We start from the raw sequence: 23,104 nt of genomic DNA on the forward strand, positions 1-23,104 counted from the left end.
CACAATGCCCAGCTATTTTTTGGTTGCAGCCATCATTGTTGTTTGGCAGGCCCAGGCTGGATTCGAACCTGCCACCTTAGGTGTATGTGGCTGGCACCGAGCCTGAAGCTTTTCTGTTTTATTAAGTCCCATTTGTATATTTTTGTTGTTGTTGCAATTGCCACAGAAGTCTTCTTCATAAAATCTTTCCTCAGGCCAATGTCTTCAAGTGTTTTCCCCACACTTTCTTTGAGGATTTTTATTGTTTCATGCCTTAGATTTGAATCTTTTATTCATCTTGAATCAATTTTTCTAAGTGGTGAGGGGTGCAGGTCCAGTTTCAGTCTTTTACATGTGGTTATCCAGTTCTCCCAGCACCATTTATTAAATAGGGATTCTTTTCCCTAATGCATGTTCTTGTTTGGTTTATCAAAGATCAGTTGGCTGTAAGATGTTAGTTTCATCTCATGGTTTTCTGTTTGGTTCCAAATGTTAATGTCTCTATTTTTGTGCCAATACTATGCTGCTTTGATTACCATGACCTTGTAGTATAGCTGAAAGTCTAGTAGAAATAGGACTTTATTATATAAATAATAATAAAATTTATAATAGGACTTTATTATATAAATAATAAAATTATTTTTAATATAATATTTTATTATTTATATAATAAAAATATATATTTATTTACTTTTTAATTTTCTTTAATCTATATTTATATACTTTTTAATTTTCTTATTTATTTTTGCAGTTTTTGGCCATGGCTGGGTTTGAACCTGCTACCTCTGGCATATGGGACCAGTGCCCTACCCTTTTGAGCCACAGGCGCCACCCAGTTTCTATATATTTTTACTAGCTATACTCAGACGTATAAAGATATTATAAAAATTTATAATTAAAATATCTTTAAAATAGTTCTATCTTTATTAGAAAGTAGCCATTTTCTAATGAAATTATTAGATTTTTAAAATTATTAAAATCTCATAGATTGCTGTTGGAAATGTAAAATTGTACAGCCACTCTGGAAAAAAGTCTGGCAGTTTCTTATAGTATTAAACATATACTTACCATGTGATGCTGCAGTTGAGTTCATAGGTATTTATTCTAGAGATAGGAAAACTTATGTTCCCACACAGACCTATATCTGTTTATTCTTATCAGCTTTGTTTAGAATAGCCGAAAACTGGAAACAAACTAAATGTTCTTCTATAAGTAGGGGGATAAACAAACTGTGATACATCCATACCATACTATTGGCAAAAAAGAATAAATTATTGATACACCCAACAACTTGGCTATATCTTGAGGGCATTGTGCTGAGTGAAAAAGCCAATCTCAAAAAGTCATGTACTATGTGAATCCATTTATATAACATTCTCACTATGGCAGAGTTGTAGATTGAGCTCAGTGCTTGCCAGCAGTTAGGACTGGTAGGGAGGATATGGTGCTAAAAGAATAGTGTGGTTATAGAAAATATTACTGGGAACTCTCTGTATTATTTTTGTAACTACTTATGAGTCTTAACAACAGTAGAACTTTCATAGTTGACCATCTCCGTACATTGGCCACCTCCTTAAGTTGACCTAATTGTCATAGACTGAACATGCACAACACGACATAGCAGTACAGTAGTCCTTGTTCCATATGTTGACCAGTTTGTTACAGTCCCTAAGGTGGTCAAGTTACAGAGGTTCTACTATGTTTCAGAATAAAAAGCTTTAAAAAAATACCCAAGACAAAGAAATTGAAAAGGGATGACAGAAGTAGCAGCTGTGGCTGCAGGTACCCAGAAGTCAGGCACTCTGTACCCACAAGTTTGCCACATTACAGGAGAGGATGATGGGGGAGTCAGCTGGCTTTGGAGCTCTTTGACTGCTGGTTGTGAATAGGCCCAAAGCAGCTGGCTGCCTGCAGTCGTCACACAAAGTGAGCAGACTTCCAGTTGGATGTAGTAGATTACCTTGTGTATTTTTTTCTTCCTTTTGAGAACACATTAAAATCATGGCAAAATAATTAAAAATAAGGACTGTAAATCTATAGCTCAAAGAGACCTGAAAAGGAAAATGTCAGTTGACAAAGGCCTAAAGAAATTTTGGATAACAGAAAATAGACAGAGGCATGGTCATTGATGTAAGAGAACCTACAGAGAAGAAAATTGATGAGAGCTAAGCCATTTACCCAGGGGACCCCAGAGGCTGAGGACCAGGTCCACAGAAAGTGGGGATGGGAGGAGGCACACAGGGCTAGAATAGTCTAGTATGTCAGGCAGTTGGACTCCTGGGTTCCCTTTCCTTCCCTAGCCACCGCTATTAGCTTTTGCTTCTATTTGGCAGACCAGAGATTCAATCTCAGGACATGTTGATCTAAGGAACTCTGGACTGTGAAACACCAGCCAGGAGTGGAGGGGTAAAACTCAGAGCTGAAAACAGAGGAATTCAGTGAGAATCAGCTCTAGAGTGTAGATTCCCAGTCCTGTCTTGATGGGGGAAATCTGCCCACCTGAGGGTCACCCCTCCCCTACCCAATGATAGAAAATTAGAAACTTCTCTGAGGAAACCTAGGGGCCCCTGATTACTGTCATGTTATTCTGTGACCAGTCTCTGAATAAAGCCTACTAGTCAGCAGGTACCCTGTATACACACCTATAGCTTCCAACCAGTAAGTAATATGGGCTCTAGATATAAACTGACCATCAAGGGTCACCAAACATTTAAGGAGAGCCTCCAACATGAAAGAAAGGACTATCAAACAATGAAAAGTAATCAGGAGATAAAATGGGAACTGGAATGAAAAAACCCAAAACTATAATTAATTTAGTTAGATAGGAGATATTACATCTATAAAACAAGAGTAGGAAGGTGTTTTAAAAAGAAGGAATCAAGAAACTTGAAAGCACTCATAGAAATTAAAAATATAGTGGGGGCCAAGCTTGGTGGCTCACACCCATAATCCCAGAGCTTTAAGAGTCTGAGGCAGGACGATCTCTTGAGGCCAGAAGTTCAAGACCACCGTGGGCAGCATATTAAGACCTCATCTTTATCAAAAATTTAAAAATTAGCCAGATGGGGTAGTGTAGGCCTATAGTCCTTGCTACTTATAAGGCTGAGGTAAAAAGATCACTTAAGCTCAGGAGTTCAAGGCTGCAGTAAGCTGCAATCGTACCACTACACTCTAGCCTTGGTGACAGAGCAAGATCCCATCTTTTAAAACAAAAATTTAAAAATATGATGGGCACAGTGTACACTACTCAGTGATAAGTATACTAAAAGCCCTAACTTCACTACTATGCAGTATAGCAATGCAACAAAATTATAATTGTACCCCATGAATTTATACAAATAAAAGAATCTTTCAATTATGATAGCAAAATAATTTTTTATTTCAGATTAACATGAGGGTACAAACAATTAGGTCACATTTGTTTATGTTTATTAGGTAAAGTCCAAGTTAAAAATATGGAACAGTTCATGAGTTTGCCTGTCATCCTTGTACAGGGGCCATGCTAATCTTTTCTGTATCATTCCAATTTTAGTATGTGTGCTACCAAAGCAAGCACCCCCCCCCAAAAAAAAATTATAAACAGAAGAATTAAAATATAAAATTGAAGATATCAGAGATGCAGAACAAAAAGTAGAAAATCAAAAAAGAGGATTAGAAAATTAAATCTGGCTCAGTGCCTGTGGCTCAAGCGGCTGGGGCACCAGCCACATACACCTAAGGTGGCGAGTTCGAATCCCCAGCCCGGGCCTGCCAAACAACAATGATGGCTGCAACCAAAAAATAGCCGGGCGTTGTGGTGGGTGCCTGTAGTCCCAGCTACTTGGGAGGCTGAGGCAGGAGACTCACTTAAGCCCAGGAGTTGGAGGTTGCTGTGAGCTGTGATGCCACATCACTCTACCCAGGGGGATAGCTTGAGGCTCCGTCTCAAAAAAAAAAAAAAAAGAAAATTAAATCCAAGATATGTAAAATCAGAGTCCAGAAAGAAAAGATAAGGAATAGGATTTTTTTTCAGACCTGAAAGACATAATTTTTTGCATGAATAGGGCCCCACTGCGTGTCCAGTAAAATAAATGAACAAATACCCATACTGAGGCAGACTATTATGCAGTTTGGAACACAGGGAGAAAGGCTTCCAGAAATAAGCTAAAAAAGGACAAAAGTACATATGAAGGAACTGTTAGCTGACTTTTCAGCAATAAAACTAGATACCAAAGAGTAGAACAGTATCTTAAACATTCTTAGAAAAATTATGCTCAACTCAACAAAATAGCAATTGTCAATACAATAAAATAGTCAAGATAAGTCAGACCCAAGGAGACTCCAGGTTACCTCTCAGACATCATTTCTTAGAACATTTTTGGAGAATGATCTCCAGCAAAATAACAAAGGAGGAAAGGGGAAGATGTATTATAGATCGGCTAACAAGAGCTCTGACCTGAGCCACCGGAAAGTCCATGCTAGAGCTACAGCATGGCAGACTGGGAATGGTCAGGCCAGTCTAAGCAAGAGGACAGAGAGTCCTTGGAGAACATTCTGGAGAAAAAAATAGACTAGAAGATAAGCTGACGATTTTATTCATATGAACAACTATTGATAAGCCTCTGCTACATCTGATAAAGCATGTGGAAAAGTTGAAGGTAGATGCATAGAAAACTAAGCAAAGGTAGATGAGATAATTATTAATTCCAGGGGGGAAAAAAGGTTTTACCAAGAAAGGAAACAATCTTTAGTACGTTGCTTGGCATTGTAGTGACCAATACTTACAAAGTCATAGTAAACACTGACTATTGATTTATCAGGAAATTGCCCTTTAATTATGTAGGAAGAATTGGAAATGGGTAAGTGGGTGGTGTGGAGAGGTCAATAGGTCAGTCCTCATCCACATTAGTGGAAAGCCTGAAGCTATGGTCCAAAACTGAGAAATAAAGAACATTTAAAACTATGGCAATCAATACAAGAATAACAGCTTAGTTGAAAGTGCTCTAGGGGCTAGGTGCCTGTAGCTCAGTGGTTAGGATGCTGGCCCCAGGGCTGGTGGGTTTGAACCCAGTCCAGGCCTGCTAAACAAACAAACAAACAAAAAAATAGCCCAGCATTGTGGTGGGCACCTGTAGTCCCAGCTACTTGGGAGGCTGAGGCAAGAGAATCGCTTAAGCCCAAGAGTTTGAGGTTGCTGTGAGCTATGATGCTCAGCCCTCTACCAAGGGTGACCAAGTGAGACTCTGTCTCAATAAAAAAAAGAAAGAAAGAAAGAAAGTGCTCTGGGAAGTAAGACCAGGGGTGTGGAAAGGTTGAGGTGTGGATGGTTTTTCCACTTAAGCCTTTATCAAAGCCTTCATCACTGATAAAAACAAAAATCTTGTTCTCACTACTCCTAATTCATAATAGAGAACGTTTTTATTCTGAATGGCACATGTGTAAAGTGTCTGCCTCTTTTTTTTTTTTTTTTTGAGACAGAGTTTCACTATGTCACCCTTGGTAGAGTGCTGTGGTGTCACAGCTGACAGCAACCTCAAACTCTTGGGCTTAAGTGATTCTCTTGCCTCAACCCCCTAAGTAGCTGGGACTATAGACACCCGCCACAACACCCGCTAGTGTCTGCCTCTTTGAATGTTAGGTAGTTTTTCATTCTTTTTTATCATCTGGTCATCTATAAACAGTACATATTTGGGGAGGGAGGCAATGAGTTTGGGTCTATTTTGAATAATGAATATCATGAAGCTGATTATTCATCAGTGGAACAAACAGATAAGATCACCATGTGTTCTGAGCCATGAAGTCAGAGACCATAGGAGTGATTATCATCTATACTTTATATTTAGAGTATTTTAAATTTAGAGCAACATTCTAATTAATGTTGTCATAGCATTTGTCTCTGCATTTATGATATAGTAATAGTGGAATGACATGTTTTATTTATTTATTTTTATTATGTATTTTTTTGAGACAGTCTTACTTGGTCACCCTCAGTAGAGTGCCATGACGTCTTAGCTCACAGCAACTTCAAACTCTTGGGTTCAAGCAATCTTCTTGCCTCAGCTTCCAATGTAGCTGGGATTGCAGGTGCCCACCACAATGCCCTGCTATTTTTTAGAGATGGAGGTCTCACTCTTGCTCAGGCTGGTCTCAAACTCATGAACTCAGACAATCCACTTGCCTCGGCCTCCCAAGTGCTGGGATTATAGACGTGTACCACTACGCCCAGCCAGGAATGACATGTTTTAAAATGAAAACCATGGATACTACATCGTGAAACCTATAAAGAAGCCGTGACTTCTCAGCCTAGCTGTGTGCACAGGGTCTGGCACAGCATGCTTACTCCACAGGTCCTTAGTGAGTAAACCAATCACTAGAAAGTAGGTGCCAGTGACCACCTAGAAAGAACGTTCAGGTAGACCTATGTCTTTGGCCATTAGCAGCACCCACCCTCTACTCCCTAACCCATCCAAGTAATTATGCTAATTAAAATCTCTTGAAAATTTATATTCAATTGATTGCCAAAACATTACCCTTATAATTAAGTTCATCTAGCTGATCATGCACACTTATTTCTTAACACTAGCATGACAACCATTAACAATCTACTTACACTTGAGAGCATGATTGGCCCCCAGGCCCACAGTCCCTATGGGGTATAGTAGAGTCCTGAATGTCTGCTGCTTGCTTGTTCCATTGATAGTAGGTTCTAGGCAGTCCCTTGGGCAACTGGAGAACTGACAAGGTTACACACACCTTGCCACATGCAAGCACTCCTGTTCCATCAGGTAAGGAAGTAAGTGTTCTTCATGATTTTTTAATCAGCTCCCATCAATTTGTAGACTATACCATTAAACACGTGTAGGTATCCTAGGCTACACAGTAAAAAAATCTGAAGATTACTTGGTCTACTGTTTATTTCATTAATTTGTGTGTTTTGTTTGTTCATCAGAATGTTATGGAACAGTTCAATCCTGGGCTACGAAATTTAATAAACCTAGGGAAAAATTATGAAAAAGCTGTTAATGGTAAGTCTTTCTGCTTTTTCTAAGTTGATAAGTATAAAGTACATAAGCTATTCAGTAAATATTTTAATTTTTCAATGCTATTATTAAATTTTTAAAAATCTTTAAATGGTGGAAGTTATTTACAGGTAACATGCAAAACTTTACTATGATAGAACATAATATTAGTGTATTTGGGATGAGTCAGTTGAATGATGGGCTACTATAAACAATGTATTTTAACTATGAAACTATCTTTTTGACATGGCTCAATGTTTTATACAATTGCCTTAAACATGTTTTCTATTTTTTGAAACAAATTCTTTGAAAACTAATAACAAATTTAAAATGTGTCCTTAAAATATTTATATGTTAACATCTTGCAGCACAGGAATTATTCTCCTTTGATTTATATAGAAGAATCTCTTGCCTTTAGATGTTATCACTTTTTTTAAAATCTTTTTTGGGGGATGGGGTATGACTTTTGATAGTAACATGAGAAATAATATTTTTAGAGTAAACATCTAAATTAAAGATCGGACTTAGATTGTCATTTCAAAATAAGTGCTTTATTTAAAATTAATTTGAGTATTGGTGTTTGCCTCTCTTTGTAAACCAGAGTTGTTCTAGTTTGAAGAAGTTTCTGTGGAGAAAGCTACACATGTGTTTCCCTACTAAAGGGTGAACATTATAATGCATCAATGACCTACTTAAAATGCTAATAATCACCAAATTCTAACATGGTCAGGACAATTCTCCCTGTAAAGCAAGTGTCACCTCCAAAATATTCAGACCCCAGTTTCACCTTCTACCTTGGCTCACTAAAAGACTGCTAACTAACATAAGTAGATAAATTAGTTTCCCACAGTTTTACATTTGAAGAAGGCTTTGGATCAAGTTTCATGTCATTTTCTTATCTCTTTATATCATTTTCACCACTCCTGACCTTTGCCTCCTTCCTGTTGATACTTGGAACCAAACCTGTGGCCTCACTCACAGCATGAGCATGCCTTGAGAAAGGGGATGCTACCCAGACTGTGGACTCTGGGTAACAAGGAGCGCTGCTGTTGTGGTTGCTGGGAAAATAAACCGTTCATTTACTTTCTTCTGCATCTCTGCACTTTCTTGCCTGATGCTTTCTGCATTTTCAGTGTCAGGAAGCACAGAGATCTGGGATTTCCTTCTTTCCCCTCCAGCTATAGTATCAGTAGCATCTGTGCCCCGCTTGTCCAGAGAGCCAGAGCCGTGCACTGTTGACTGCCTCAATGATTGCTTAGTCACAAGGCCACAAAGTCATTGCTTTAGTTGTCCTTGTGAAGGAAATTGCTGTGACCTGCAGTGTTTTTCTTTTCTTTCTAGTACAAGCTGCCTCTCTGAGGCAGTTTTACTCACAGCTCTGCCTCCTACTAACAAGGCTTCTCCCCAAAGGGCTCTTATCACTTTAGCACCTCCAGGGGAGTCTTTTGTACTTCATGAAAGTATTTCCAGAATTTCTACAGGCCATCTGGTCATACTTTGCTGAAGCCATTGAGAAATTTGAAAAATTCAGATAAATTTGTAAAGTCTTTGGTAGGAATTTGGAGGAGAGATGAGGCTGTCAAATATTCACTCAGTTAGATTAGAATGCAAGACAATATTGTGAATGGCTGAGACCAAGGTATAGACCAATGTCACAGGAATTTGAGTAGTAAGGATCAGTGTGGACTGGAACAGGCAGGAGGCCTACAGGATCTGGGCCCTCTGACAGATGCTTTTGCAGGCAGTCACTGATTCAGACAGAAAAACTAGTAACCAAGCCAAGTCTTGGGGTCTACACTAGCCCAAGTAAGGTGCCAATGGGGAACAGGTGGGGTGAAATCAGATAGCATGTGCACTGGAATGCAGCATCAGTCATCTCTCAATGCACAGCAAACGTGGTATCTTAAGACAACATAGCTTATTCTTTCTCTTGTAAAAGCAGGCAGTTCTCTAGACCCTTGGGGGCTCACTCCTGCAGCTGCAATCAACTTGAGGCCTGGACTGGGCTAGGGGCACAATGCACTCTCTCTCCATGGGATCTTTTCCCTTCAAGGAGGCCAGACTGGCTCCTCACACAGTATCAGTGGAGTCCCAAGAGTATAAACCCTGATGCCTAGCATGTATCAAACTCCTATGGGAGTCATGCTTGCTGTTATTCCATTGGCCAAAGCAAGTCCGATGATCAAGCCACTCATCAGTGTAGTAGAGGACCCTATAGGTTGAGAATTCTGGGAGGAGTGATTCATGAAAGACTATTACTCATAAAAACCTACCTTGAGCTCTGGGTGGTAGGAGGCCATTAAAGGCTTTTGAGTATAATAGTAACCCAATGAAACCATATCTTAAGGAAAAATTATTGGCTAGAAGTATGTAGATTAAATTGATGAAGCAGTTGGCCAACCACTGAACTTGAACTAATAGGCTTCATATCTTAAAACAATTAGCAGTAGAAAATATCTTAATGTGTTCACAAAGAGAGGTAAAATTATAAAAATATTTTCATTTTCATTCTGGCTAAATTATATACTTTTTAAGCTAATTTAGCTTTCTATCATAATAGTAAAGATTTTACAAGACTGAGAAGGTTACATAGTTTTAAACATAATTCAGCGTCAGTTAATGAAAAATTTCAACCTAATGTGTGGATACAGACCAAAAACTTTGTTTAAATATTGTGTAATTCTGCATACCATTCTCTCACTAATTTGCTTTTCAGCTTACCAGAACTTTACAACTTAAAATCTTAATACTAAGATATTACATATACTAACATGACAGTTCTTTGGCTATAAACTTTGTTTTTAGGTGGAGTCACTTTTTCTTCAGTTCTGAGACCAAAGAGTCAAAAAACACCATAATTTAGAACTGAGGAAGTGAAGCACCCTAGCTGGAGTTGTGTACACTGCCGTTGACTCACCATTGACCTTGGGCATGTCCCAGAATCTCTCCAATCCCTTAGTGAACTAGGCTGATAACATTACCAACCCATATCTTAACATTGTGGGTAGATTCAGTAATGACTTGGAAAGTCCATATAAATGCTAATTCCTATTGTTCTTTTTATAATTACACTTAAAGGTTACTCCCAGCCTTATAAAATAATAGTATAGTAGATCGTTACATTCCCTAAACTTGTATACATATATATATATATATAGCAAAAGCCATAACTTTTGTAATTTTTAATTTTACAATAAATGCTACACTAGATAAATTTTCCAGAAAAATTCTATTCTTTTGGCTTCCAATACCCTTAGCTGGAACTATACATGAAATAATTCTGTATCCCTACCCCCCAATGCCCAAATTTTTTTTATGCTTGCCTTTTAAAATCCACCTTTTTAGGCTATGGGGGCCAACCACATACACCAAGGCTGGCAGATTCGAACCGAGCCTGGACTGGGCGTTGTGGCAGGTACCTGTAGTCCCAGCTACTTGGGAGGCTGAGGCAAGAGAATAGCTTAAGCCCATGAGTTTGAGGTTGCTGTGAGCTGTGAAGCCACAGCACTCTACCAAGGGTGACACAGTGAGACTCTCTCAAAAAAAAAAAAAATCCACCTTGTTAGAACATTGACCATTGTACACTGGGGACACAGCAATGTATAAAGCATTATGGCCTCTGGTTTTTCCCTTGGTGAAACAAAGTGACTGGACAAGGGGATTCCTGAAAGCTCTTTTAAAAAGCTCTAAAATCCTCTGGTCTCCTAACCTCCAGAAGGAACTACTTTCTATGTATGAAACCAATCTTTGAGTAAAATAAAATAAATTATTTTTTTTCCAAAACCACACTAAATAGGCTAGGTATTTTGAAAAGCTCGTTTATGGTATACCTGCAAGCCGCTCAAACCCAGCTTTCAAAGAGAAAAAAGCAATTGGCATTAGTAGCTACCATTTTTCATCCACTGCTCACATTTCAGGACTTTTCATGGGTGAGCAGCCTTTGTTCAGAAAGAATAAGTAATTTGCCCAGGGAGGGCATGTAGTTATAATTTAGTCTTTAGAATCAGTTTGAAGGGAAAAAAAAATTCAACATAATTAGAACCCAGCTTGTATAGCAATAAAAATTTTCCTGTCTTTGCCGAAAAGGCAAAAAAGAAAAGTAGAGAATTCAGTTACTTTTCAGACAATTATATTGGTTTTTGGAATGATAATATATTTCATAGATTTCTTCCTCTGGTGACAAATATGTTGGTTGATTGTGATTCAGAATGTCTTTTTTAATAGAAAAGGTAATATGCCATTGAAGGACCAGGTCCCTAGGCCACCTCACACAAGTCCTCCTAACTAGTAAGTTGCAGGCTTGTAGTGCTATAGAATAACTAGTATGGAGAAGATTTTTTGCTGGAGAGGATGTGTTCCCATTCTTTAATGTCCAGAACACATCACTGAGGCAATGATCCCACAGATGAGTTCTCCCCACCTGGCTTTCTCCTTTCCTTGTCTAAGTGATGATTTTGTGTCTCACCTTTCATATCTAGCTATGATCCTGGCAGGAAAAGCCTACTACGATGGAGTGGCCAAGATTGGTGAGATCGCTACTGGGTCCCCCGTGTCAACTGAGCTTGGTGAGCTGACAGTTTCTAATACATAAACCCAACCTGTCATCCCTTGTGAACCCTGATAGGAACACCTGAGGTGCACTCATCCAGAATAGAAAGGGAGTTAGATCATGTTCTGTGGAAATTGTGGAGGCTGGGCCTGATGCCTGGGGGCCACTGGAGGGACTGCAGCTGGGCTATTTCTGTGCCAGCTTCCTTGCTCCCTAGGAACTGCAGCCTCTGCCTAAAGGCCCTAGGAGAGGAGTTTGACCTACATTCCCTCCCGGTAGGGGAGCCGGGCCTCCAGACTATAGCAGAAGTGTTTCCTATGACTCACCTAGTAGAAAACCCGACTCCTTTACATCGTGCTGTTGGCTCTCACAGCTTCCATGGTTGCCTTCGGTTGTGATTTTTCCGGTTTTGCTGGTATGAATCAATCTCCTGTGCAGGCACAGAGGGCAGCCACACCCAGGGCAGTGCCTGCTACAGGGGAGACCTAGGTTTTTATTTACAGAGGCTCTTTACTGTTACTACCTCCTGAGGAGGAAAGGTTGATTTTTAAATAGTCTCATACACCACCCTTATTTTTAAAAGTTGTTGAATGTGTGTTATTGTACAAAGGGTAAAATTTCTGGCTTAAAAACATTGATCATAATTTGAAATTGTTCAGAAAACCCAAGGAAAAGAGCAATAAACTCTGTGTGTGTGTTTAGAGAAAAGTGTATCTGTCTACAGTTAAAAAGTGGGAAGGGGAGAAGAGGAGGAGCTGGTATCCTAGAAGGAGGGTGCAGACAGTTCACACTGTTTCACATTAGGTTGCCTAGAGGGTTTTGAGGGTTGTTGGAAACTCTTAACTGACCCAGAGTAAAACTGAGTTCTCATTCATGTTCTCTAATGACTTTGTAGGAAAAATTTATAAAAGGTAGACTACACCCCAGTACTTATACCCCATGGTGGATAAGGCCAACATGCCCATATTTAGGAGATTCAATTATATGCAGAAATTTTTAAAAACCCTGACTTATGCCCTGGTTGGTGCTATAACTTGTGCATGTTTTGGCAAGGACCAAACTGTCAATTTAATAAAATACAGACTGCCATGTATAGACAAAAGCAGAGCACAAACCTTAGGATATTTAGGGGAGTAGTTGAATGATTATAGGGTTCCAAAAATAGGGCTAAATTAAAAAGAAACATCTTATTTGTATTATGCATCAGGAAAAAAAAGTGTCTGACCCTCATGTTAAAACATGGTGCTCTGATTCACTGGCTTACAGTTTGCCTTTTTAATGTTTTATAGGTCCTGCCACTATTCAAATAAGACTTCTATTCTATACCTTACTTTATTCAGCTATGAGTTCAGTAATGTTGAATCAACTGTTTCCACAGCAACAATGTTGTTATAAACACAGACTTAGAACTTCAGTTTCAGTGAGGAAACTATGTTGTGATGGTAACGTTTTTCTCATTTGGATATGTATTTTTTTCATAGGGAACAGGAAATAACTTTTGCTTCAAGTTTTGTTTCATTTTATCCTTTCACTCATATTCAATATCCCATATGGCTACCAATTTTCTATTTCTAGCAATTGCATGATAAAACACTATCTCAGGAACAGTTGCTTTTGGAAGCCTAAAATTAACTTCTTTGACTAGCTTAGTTTTTATTTTGTTGTTCTTATTTTTTAAATTCCCAATATGGAAGAGTAGTGGACAAAATTCACATAGGGAATTTCATAGAAAAGAAAAAGACCAAAGGTAGATTATATTTTTCTCATTTTCCAAGATTTTATTGTCTACTTACTGGCTTTTGCTATCGGTATTCATAACTTCATTTGAAACTTACAAATCTCAAGGCCAAGCATGGTGGTGGCTCATGCCTATAATTCTAGCACTCTAGGAGTCCTAGGTGGATGGATCACCTGAGCTCATGAGTTTGAGACCAGCCTAAGCAAGAGTGAGACTCCACCTCTAAAATTAGCTAGGCATTGTGGTGGGCACGTGTAGTCCCAGCTACTTGGGAGGCTGACGAAAGAGGATCACTCGAGCACAAGAGTTTGAGGTTGCTGGGGCAGTGCCTGTGGCTCAAGGAGTAGGGTGCCGGCCCCCTATAGTGGAGGTGGTGGGTTCAAACCCAGCCCCAGCCAAAAACTGCAAAAAAACCCCAAAAACATGAAACAAGAGTTTGAGGTTGCTGTGAGCTATGATGCCATGGCACTCTACTGAGGGTGACCAAGTGAGACTCTGTCTCAAAAAAAGAAAAAAAAGAAACTTATAAATTTCATGTGAGGAAACTTGAAGAGAGATTATTATGTGTGTGAAGATCATGAATCACTTCTGGATTGACCTCTATTGATACAACAGAGCTACAATAGTACCATTTCTGGATTCTAGCCATATATATTTCCATGTAGACATCAACTCTCACATTCCTCTTCTGACATCAGCTCATTCATTGCTATGTGAATAATTTAGGATGCTTTTGCCCAAGCAACAAAGTACCCAACTAATGGTGATTTAAGCAATAAGTATGTTTATTATGCTACTTAAGGCCAGGCAAAGCAGGTCCTAGTTAGTTAAGTATCACCAACGACCCAGGTTCCTTCTCCCTCATCTTTATGCTCATTTCCTCATGGTGCCAAGATGGCTGCCATTGCTAGTCCAGCCATCACATCCTCTCTCCCCATTATCTCCAAAGGCAGAGAGGGGAATTTCTTCTCAGGTGTGTCCATTTACTAAAGAGACAACCTTTGCCCAGAAGCCCCAGCACACAGCCCCTCAAGTCCCATGGCTCAATTTTTTTTTTTTTTTGAGACAGAGTCTCACTTTGTCACCCTCAATAGAGTGCCCCGGTGTCATACCTCACAGCAACCTATAACTCTTGGGCTCAAGTGATTCTCTTGCCTCAGCCTCCCAAGTATCTGGGACCACAGGCGCCTGTCACAATGCCTGGCTATTTTTCAAGATGGGGGCTCACTGTAGCTCAGGCTGGTCTCGAACTCATGAGCTCAGGTGATCTGCCCACCTTGGTCTCCCAAAGTCCTGGGATTATAGGCATGAGCCACTGGACCCAGCCTCCATGGCCCACTTTAGATCACACTCTTATGACCCAGCTGCCAGAAAGGCTTCCCCACCATGGTAGCCAGGGAATATAAAGGAGGAGAGTACATCTCTGATATTAAAGGTTTGTTTTCAACAACCTTCAATGAAAGGGAACAACTTAAAGAAATTTTTTCACATTAGCTGTACCCTGGATGTACATGATACTTCTGTGTTTTGAACATGTCACTGATAGGAATGATGTTTTTCTCCCACATGAGAAATGTGTGTGTGTGTAACTATTGTTTTTCCCGAGTCCTTTTTCACTTTGTCCTCCAGAAGACCACAGATATCCTTCCCAGTCTGTTCCTATTTGGGAAGCGAGAGTTAAAGCACTGAGAAGAAGTGAGGGCATTGTAAGAGTTGGTTTTTCCCTCTGCCCTTTTGTTTTCATTTTTTAATTGTTAAGCCTTTAAGGATCTTACAATCATTAAATGGTGTATTTCCCCTGCCTGTGCTTCTCTCCTTTCTTTCCTCCCCCTTCTTCCTTGGGTGGTCTGCTGTTGCTCACAATCCTCCCTGCCTCATGTTGAAAGTTGAAGGAACAGAGGAAATGAAAAACATCACCCTCATTTGACCACTTGATATGTTTCTTTTCAGTCTTTTCTTTCAGTGTGTATATTCTTACACAATGTGCCTATAGGTGCCTACTACTTTTTCCCCGTAAATGGTTTAAGATGCCCATGATTACATAGTAACAGTATTAGTTCTCACAGAGCCCTGGGAGTCAGGTGTAGGGGCCTATACTGTCTCTTGGAATAATGCCCAGCTCAGTGAAATGACTTGCAATTAGTCAGTGGTCCAACTATGGAATCTGCACTCTTTACCTCTACACTGTGCTGCTCTTGACCGAGGCGAAGAAAACCAGAAAAAGCCAGCCAAGAAGGGGTCACTGAAGAAGAATGTGGGACCTTCACAATGGTGATCTTTTCGAGAGTGGAATGAAAAGTTATTGTTAGCATCAGAGCACCCGGAAGGTGAGGGATAAGCAGTCACCAGTTCCCTGGGAAGTAGAGGCTTCTCTAGGATTCTGACCATAAACACCAAGTGTTGCAGGTGAAGGATGATAGCTGTTATAGAGAAGTAATACATGAGAGTTTTCTTAGAAGTTTGCTTAACTTTTGTGTTGCTGTGCTTCCATACAAAAACTCGGGTCTCTAAGCTTCGAGGTACTTTGTCACCTCCTAGTATTCTCAGGAACCTTCTGGATGACTTCTTTCTGAGTAGTTGTAGGGTGCAGTGTTCCCTCCCAATGGATATACAACCTACAGGTAAACTTAGCCATCACCTCCTTCTGCATGGGGATAGGCGATAACCTTCATGACTGATCACATTGGGTTACATGTCCCTAGCAATGTGTTTTGCAGCTGAGCAAGATGTAGTAAGGGTTGTAGAGGCAGTCACCCCTGCAGGGATAATAGGGACTTCAGTGCTACCTGTGCTGCAGAGCTTACCACACCCAGGGGGAGCTCAGAAAAGATCCTGTGATCTAAGATGATGAGGCCAGGCTGGATTTTACTTTCCCTGAGACTCTGCCATATAGTATGCTACCTGGTGCCCAGGAGATGCTCAGTAAAGGTTACTGTGGTTACATTTCTGCTGTCAACTTGTTGCGTGACCTTGGGAAACACTTAACTTTTATGAGTGGATCAGTTATACCTAAAGGGGATGATGGCCTCATCTTGCAGATCAAAGATAAAATGCCATGTGCCTTGTGCCTTCTAAAGTATCAATGGCTAGAAATATTCTTCTCTGTTGCTACTTCATGCATTCAAAAACTTTTGAGAACTTAAAGAGCAATACCAGTTTTCTGCATTGGCATTTGTCTCTTGCATAAAGTAGGTAATGCAGGTCTGTAAGAATACCACATATATATTTTCTTGATTTTTCATGAACCACTTGTTCAATTCTCTATGTTATATCTTTTTCTAGTTCATTAGTCTCTATTTTCTTCCTTTTATCTTTAGAATCATTGTTATTTTCCTGATTTCTTAATTAATGCATTAATTTTAAATGGTAATGGACCATAAAAATGTGCAGGTTGAAACCATGCAAAGTCATCTTTATATTCAATGGGAGAAAATTATGGTTGCTCTGTGACCTTTAAAAATGTTTGTGGGGCAGCACCTGTGGCTCAATGAGTAGGTCACTGGCCCCATATACTGAGGGTGGCAAGTTCGAACCCAGGCCTGGCCAAAACTGCAACAAAAAAATAACTGGGCCTTGTGGCTGGCACCTGTAGTCCCAGCTACTTAGGAGGCTAAGGCAGGAGAATTGCCTAAGCCCAAGAGCTGGAGGTTGCTGTGAGCTGTGACGCCATGGCACTATATAGAAGGTGACAAAGTAAGACTCTGTCTCTTAAAAAAAAAAAATTATTTTGGGCAGTGCCTATGGCTCAAAGGAGTAGAGCACCAACCCCATATACTGGAGGTAGCGGGTTCAAACCCAGCTCCAGCCAAAAAAAAAAAAAAACCTGCAAAAATAAATAAAATAAAAATTAAAAAAAATAAAACTGGCTCAGCGCCTGTGGCTCAAGCACCTAAGGCACCAGCCACATATACCTGATCTGACAGGTTCGAATCCAGCCTGGGCCTGCCAAACAACAATGATGGCTGCAACCAAAAAATAGCTGGGCCTTGTGGCAGGGGCCTGTGGGCCCCAAGACATGGAACTCTATAACAGGAGAATCGCTTGAGCCCAGGAGTTGGAGGTTGCTGTGAGCTGTGATGCCATTGTACTTTACCCAGGGCGATAGCCTGAGGCTCTATCTCAAAAGAAAAAAAAAAAGAAATGTTTGTCAGAAACAAAAAGGCAGTGGCTCCTGTCTACAATCCTAGCACTCTGGAAGGCTGAGATGGGGGGATTGCTTGAGACCAGAAGTTCGAGACTAGCCTGAGCAAGAGCAAGACCCTGTTTCCACAAAAAAATAGAAAATTTAGCTGGGTATTGTGCTACAAGCCTATAGTCTCAGCTACTCTGCGAGGCCGAAGCAGAAGGTTCACTTGAGCCTAGGATTTCTAGGCTGTCATGAGCTATGATGCCATTGCACTCTAGCTGGAGGAATAGAGTGGGACCCTGTCTCCAAAAACCAAAAAAGTTTGTCAAAAATATTAAAAACTCTTTTGTTGTTGTGAATGTATTGAGAAATGGAAAAATAGTAAAATTAATATTTAATTAGTGTGCTATAATTCAAAGCATTAGAAATATTGAGAATTAAAGTGTTTTTATTTGGAAAAGTCTTAGGAAGAGTGATTTCAATAGTGCATGCTACCTTTTTGTGTGACTTACCATGCAGGGTGAAGATCTTTTCTGAGTCTTAGCAAATTGTCACACTCCTTGCTAAGTTTAAATCAGCTTCCAACATTTTATTATTGGTGATATCAATGTTATAAAATAGCATCAAGAGTTACTTTAATGTGAAGTATTTTTCTACTGGCATCACTTTCTATGTAACATCTTCATCCTTTTCATCACAGCCACTATGCTCAGTTATGCTGATGAGTTTTGACTTTGCTCTGTTCCTGTGGCTGTACATCCAGTCTTTCAAAGGGCAGCAGTGTCTTTCTTCCTTAACTCCATTTACATTTGACTCACTATTGTCATTTTTCATTTCTTTGCTGCATTTTCTACTTTGTTGGCCAGTTTCTCTTGCAGACAAGGAGGCCATGCAGCTACATGCTCTGCTGTCTGTAGGGTTCTCTATTTGGTGTCCTTGCACCAATACCACATTGTTTTAATTACTGTAACTTTATAATAATTCTTGATCTCTAATAGTATAAGTCTATGGCTTTGTTCTTATTGAGTATTACTTTGGCTATTCTGGGACCTTTGCACTTACATATATTTTTGAGTCAGTTTGTCAATTTCTATCAAAAAAATCTGATTTTGACTAGGAATAGGTTGAATTTAGAGATGGAGGTAGAGCATTGACATGTTTCTGTCTTAACAATACTGAACTGTCTAGTTTTCGTACATTTTTGTAAGCTAATTCTTAGATACTTATGATGTTTCATCCTATTATAAACAGTATTTTAAAATTTTTATTTTCTAATTGCTGGTTCCATTGAGTTTTTAATTTCAGTGACTGTCTTTCATTACTGTAAGTTCTATTTAGTTCTTTTTTTAACAAATATTTTTATTATATTTTTATAATAGCTTAACATACAGTTTGTCCATTTAAAGTATACAGTTTAGTGGAGTTTAATATATATACAAAGTTGTGCAATAGTCACCATAATCAACCTTAGAATATTTTATTACCCCAAAAAGAAACTCTATACCCATTAGCAGTCATTTCCCATTAAATCCCAACCCCAGCCATATGCAACAATTCATGTGCTTTCTGACTTTATAGATTTGGTTATGCTGGACATTTTCTATAAATGGAATTATACAATATGTGATCTTTTGTGACTTCTTTTTTGCACTTAGTATAATGGTTTCAAGGTTCATTCATGTTATAGTATGTATCAGTACTTCATTTCTTTTTATGGATAAATAGTATCCCATTGTATAGATATATTACATTTTGTTTAGCCATTTGTCACTTGATGGACATGTGAGTTGTTTGCACATTTTGGCAATTAAAGTAATGCTCCTGTGAACATTCGTGTACAAACAGAATTTTTCCTTCTCTTGGATGTATGAGGTAAATTTCACCTTAATCAACATGGAGGTTAGGAGCACTAGCCCCCGTGTAGTCAAATCTGCATGTGACTTTTGCCTCCCCAGAAACTTAACTACTAATAGCCTGTGATGATCAGAAGACTTACCAATAACATACGCAGTAGAATAACACACGTTTTATATGTTACATTTATTATATACTATAGTCTCAAAATAAAGTAAGCTAGAGAAAAAGTTATTAAGAAAATCGTAAGGGGGGAGGGGTAAGATGGCCAACAGATACCAGCCTCTGACAGAAGCTCCCGACCAGAGGGAAGGATAAAGTCCAGAAAACATCCAACGAAGTTGAAGACTAGGAGCCCAGCCGAAAGAGAAGAGTGATATCTGTAGGACACTACTGCTGGGGCAAGCTGCGACTCCTGGAAAGCAATCTATGGGTACATAATACATCCCAAAGGAAAAGTCTCCATCCCCTCCCCCAAGAAAGTTGTGCTTTTCCTTTGTTTACTCTTTGTCTGCTCCTATAAGTCTCCTACAGGTGAGGAATAATCTAAGGACCTATTATCTCACCCCACAGGTGAGAGCTACAGACAGTGGGGTCTACTCACCTGGAGGGACCCTGCTGAGACTCCGAACACCCTCTCCCAGGCAGAAAAATAGAACCAATGCTCTCACAGCCATTTTAAATTTCCAGTCCACCCTTCCCCCTTCCCTGCAGACACAGTGAGAGGAGACCCAAAAGCAGCGTCCCCCCACCCTTGCGGGACCAAGCCCGTGTCTTGTCCCTGCAGCTGGGAAACTGCTTGAGCCGCACAAATGCAGACTTCTCCAGCAATCCAGAGTGTCCCCTCTCACGACCACCTGCCGGTAGGTCCCCCACTCCCCCAGGGCTCCCCAGCAGGCACCAAGCAAGGATTGAGCCTCGCATTCAGCACTACAGGCCCAGCGGCCCGAGAACTGCGAGAGGATGGTTAGGTGAGAGGGAACCACACCGGAGTGGCGATATACCAAGGGGAAGAGCAGCAGTTGCAGTAGCGGGAACAAGGCTCACACCCCTGAGGCTTTTCTGGGCAGACACGCCCTGTCTCTCTGGACAACCAGAAGAAGCTGCTATCATCTCTGGTGGCAGCCACTGGTAGAACGGTTTAGGGATGGTCTTCAAATGGTGCAAATTCAGCATAGGGCAAAATCAGTGCAAAAACTCTGGTAACCAGAACAATCAGAGTAGATCAACTCTCCCAAGGAAGGATGGGGCAGATACTATTGAAGATCCCTTCCATAAACAGATGACTGAGATGTCAGAAATCGAGTTCAGAATCTGGATAGCAAATAAGATCAACAGAATGGAGGAAAGAAGGGAATTAGAATTTCAAATTATTCAAAAGCTTTCTCAAGAATTTAATGATTTCAAAGATAAAATGACCAAAGATTATGAAACACTGAAGCAAGAGGTTGCAGCCCTCAAAGATCTGAAAAATATGATAGAATCCCTTGGTAATAGAATGGACCAGGCAGAAGAAAAGATCTCTGACACTGAAGACAAAGCTTTTGAACACTCCCAAACACTCAAAGATGAAGAGAAATGGAGAGCAAAAATGGATCACTCTGTCAGAGAGTTGTGGGATAATTCAAAGAAAACCAATATTTGTCTAGGAATTCCTGAAGGTGACGAAATTGCTTCATAAAACACAGAGGCTCTTCTTCACAAAATTATGAAAGAGAACTTTCCAGACATGCCAAGAGATTCTGAAATTCAGATAGCAGACAGTTTCAGAACCCCAGCGTGACTCAACCCAAACAAGACATCTCTCAGGCACATCATAATCAACTTCACTAAAGTCAATATGAAAGAGAAAATTCTGAAAGCAGCTAGATTTAAGAAAACCTTAACCTAGATGAGGAAGAATATTAGAATGACTGCAGATCTCTCTGCTGAAACCTTTCAGGCTAGAAGAGGGTGGTCATCAACCTTCAGTCTCCTAAAACAAAATAACTTTCAACTCAGAATCCTGTATCCAGCTAAACTGAGTTTCATTTATGATGGAGAAATTAAATACTTTAATGACATTCACATGTTGAAGAATTTGCCATAACTAAACCAGCCCTCCAGGATATGCTCAGACCAATCCTCTATAATAATCAGTGCAATCCTCCACCTCATAAATAAACTCACTCAGAAAATTTTGATTAAATTCCAATCTCCACAGTGGCAAAAGGATTAAAGATGTCCACTGGATTTTCGAAAAACTCGATACCCAAAAATATACCAGGTTTATCAATATTCTCAGCCTTGCCCTCTAAAGAGGCACTGGCTGGCTGACTGGATACAAAAACTCAGGCCAGATATATGCTGTATACAAGAATCTCATCTTACTTTAAAAGACAAATACAGACTCAGGGTGAAGGGATGGTCATCTATATTCCAGGCAAATGGAAAGCAGAAAAAAGCAGGTGTTGCAATCTTATTTGCAGATAGGTTAGGATTTAAACCAACAAAAATAAGCAAAGATAAAGATGGCCATTTTATATTTGTCAAGGGTAATACCCAAAATGATGAGATTTCAATTATCAATACTTATGCACCCAACCAGAATGCACCTCAATTCATAAGAGACACTCTAACAGGCATGAGCAACTTGATTTCCTCCAGCTCCATAATAGTCAGAGATTTTAACACTCCTTTGGTAATGTTGGATAGATCCTCCAATAAGAAGCTAAGCAAAGAAATTTTACATTTAAACTTAACCATTCAGCATTTGGATTTAACAGACATCTACAGAACGTTTCATCCTAACAAAACTGAATACACATTCTTCTCATCGGCCCATGGAACATACTCCAAATCAACCAAGTCACAAGTCTACCTCAGCAATTTTAAAAGAATAGAAATTACCCCTTGCATCTTCTCAGACCATCATGGAATAAAAGTTGAACTCAGTAACAACAGGAATCTGCAGACTCATACAAAAACATGGATGCTAAATAATCTTATGCTGAATGATAGCTGGGTCAGAGACAAGATTAAGATGGAAATTACCAAATTTTTGGAACAAAACAGTAATGAAAACACGAGTTATCAGAACCTCTGGGATACTGCAAAGGCAGTCCTAAGAGGGAAATTTATAGCACTGCAAGCCTTCCTCAAGAAAATGGAAAGAGAGAAAGTTGACAACTTAATGGGACATCTCAAGCAACTGGAAAAGGAAGAACACTCCAATCCAAACCCAGCAGAAGAAAAGAAATAACCAAAATTAGAGCAGAATTAAATGAAATTGAAAGCAAAAGGATCATACAACAGATCAATAAATCAAAAAGTTGGTTTTTTTAAAAGGTCAATAGAATAGATAAACCTTTAGCCCACCTAACCAAGAAAAAAAGAGTTAAATCTCTAATTTCATCAATCAGAAATGGTAAAGATGAAATAACAGACCCCTCAGAAATTAAAAAATTCCTTCATGAATACTAAAAGAAACTTTATTCCCAGAAATATGAAAATCTGAAGGAAATCAACCAATACTTAGAGGCATGCCACCTTCCAAGACTTAGCCAGAATGAAGTGGAAATGTTGAATAGGCCTATATCAAGTTCTGAAATAGCATCAACTACATAAAATCTCCCTAAAAAGAAAAGCCCAGGACCAGATGGCTTCACGTCAGAATTCTACCAAACTTTTAAAGAGGAACTAATACCTATACTATTTAACCTTTTCCAAAATATAGAAAAAGTAAGAATACTACCCAACACATTCTATGAAGCAAACATCACCTTGATCCCCAAACCAGGAAAAGACCCAACAAGAAAAGAAAATTATAGACCAATATCACTAATGAATATTGATGCAAAAATATTCAACAAGATCCTAAC

At 39.5% G+C, this 23,104-nt stretch overlaps 1 protein-coding gene and 1 non-coding gene across 2 annotated transcripts in view; one reads left to right on the forward strand and one right to left on the reverse strand.

Annotated features, from left to right (window-relative positions):
* Window positions 1-23,104, forward strand: part of BAIAP2L1 (BAI1 associated protein 2 like 1) — a 114,580-nt gene that overhangs the window by 24,268 nt on the left and 67,208 nt on the right. Inside the window, exons 2-3 of the mRNA XM_003798891.3 lie at window positions 6,908-6,983; window positions 11,456-11,542. Coding sequence (XP_003798939.2) covers window positions 6,908-6,983; window positions 11,456-11,542 — 163 coding nt within the window. The remainder of the gene's footprint in view (window positions 1-6,907; window positions 6,984-11,455; window positions 11,543-23,104) is intronic.
* LOC111728185 lies at window positions 3,429-3,535 on the reverse strand. The gene has a single exon (XR_002775562.1). It is a non-coding gene; the product is annotated as a U6 spliceosomal RNA (small nuclear RNA).

The sequence above is a fragment of the Otolemur garnettii genome, unplaced genomic scaffold (assembly GCF_000181295.1).
Source record: "Otolemur garnettii isolate 467f Iridium unplaced genomic scaffold, OtoGar3 scaffold00142, whole genome shotgun sequence".
Taxonomy (NCBI): Eukaryota; Metazoa; Chordata; class Mammalia; order Primates; family Galagidae; genus Otolemur; species Otolemur garnettii.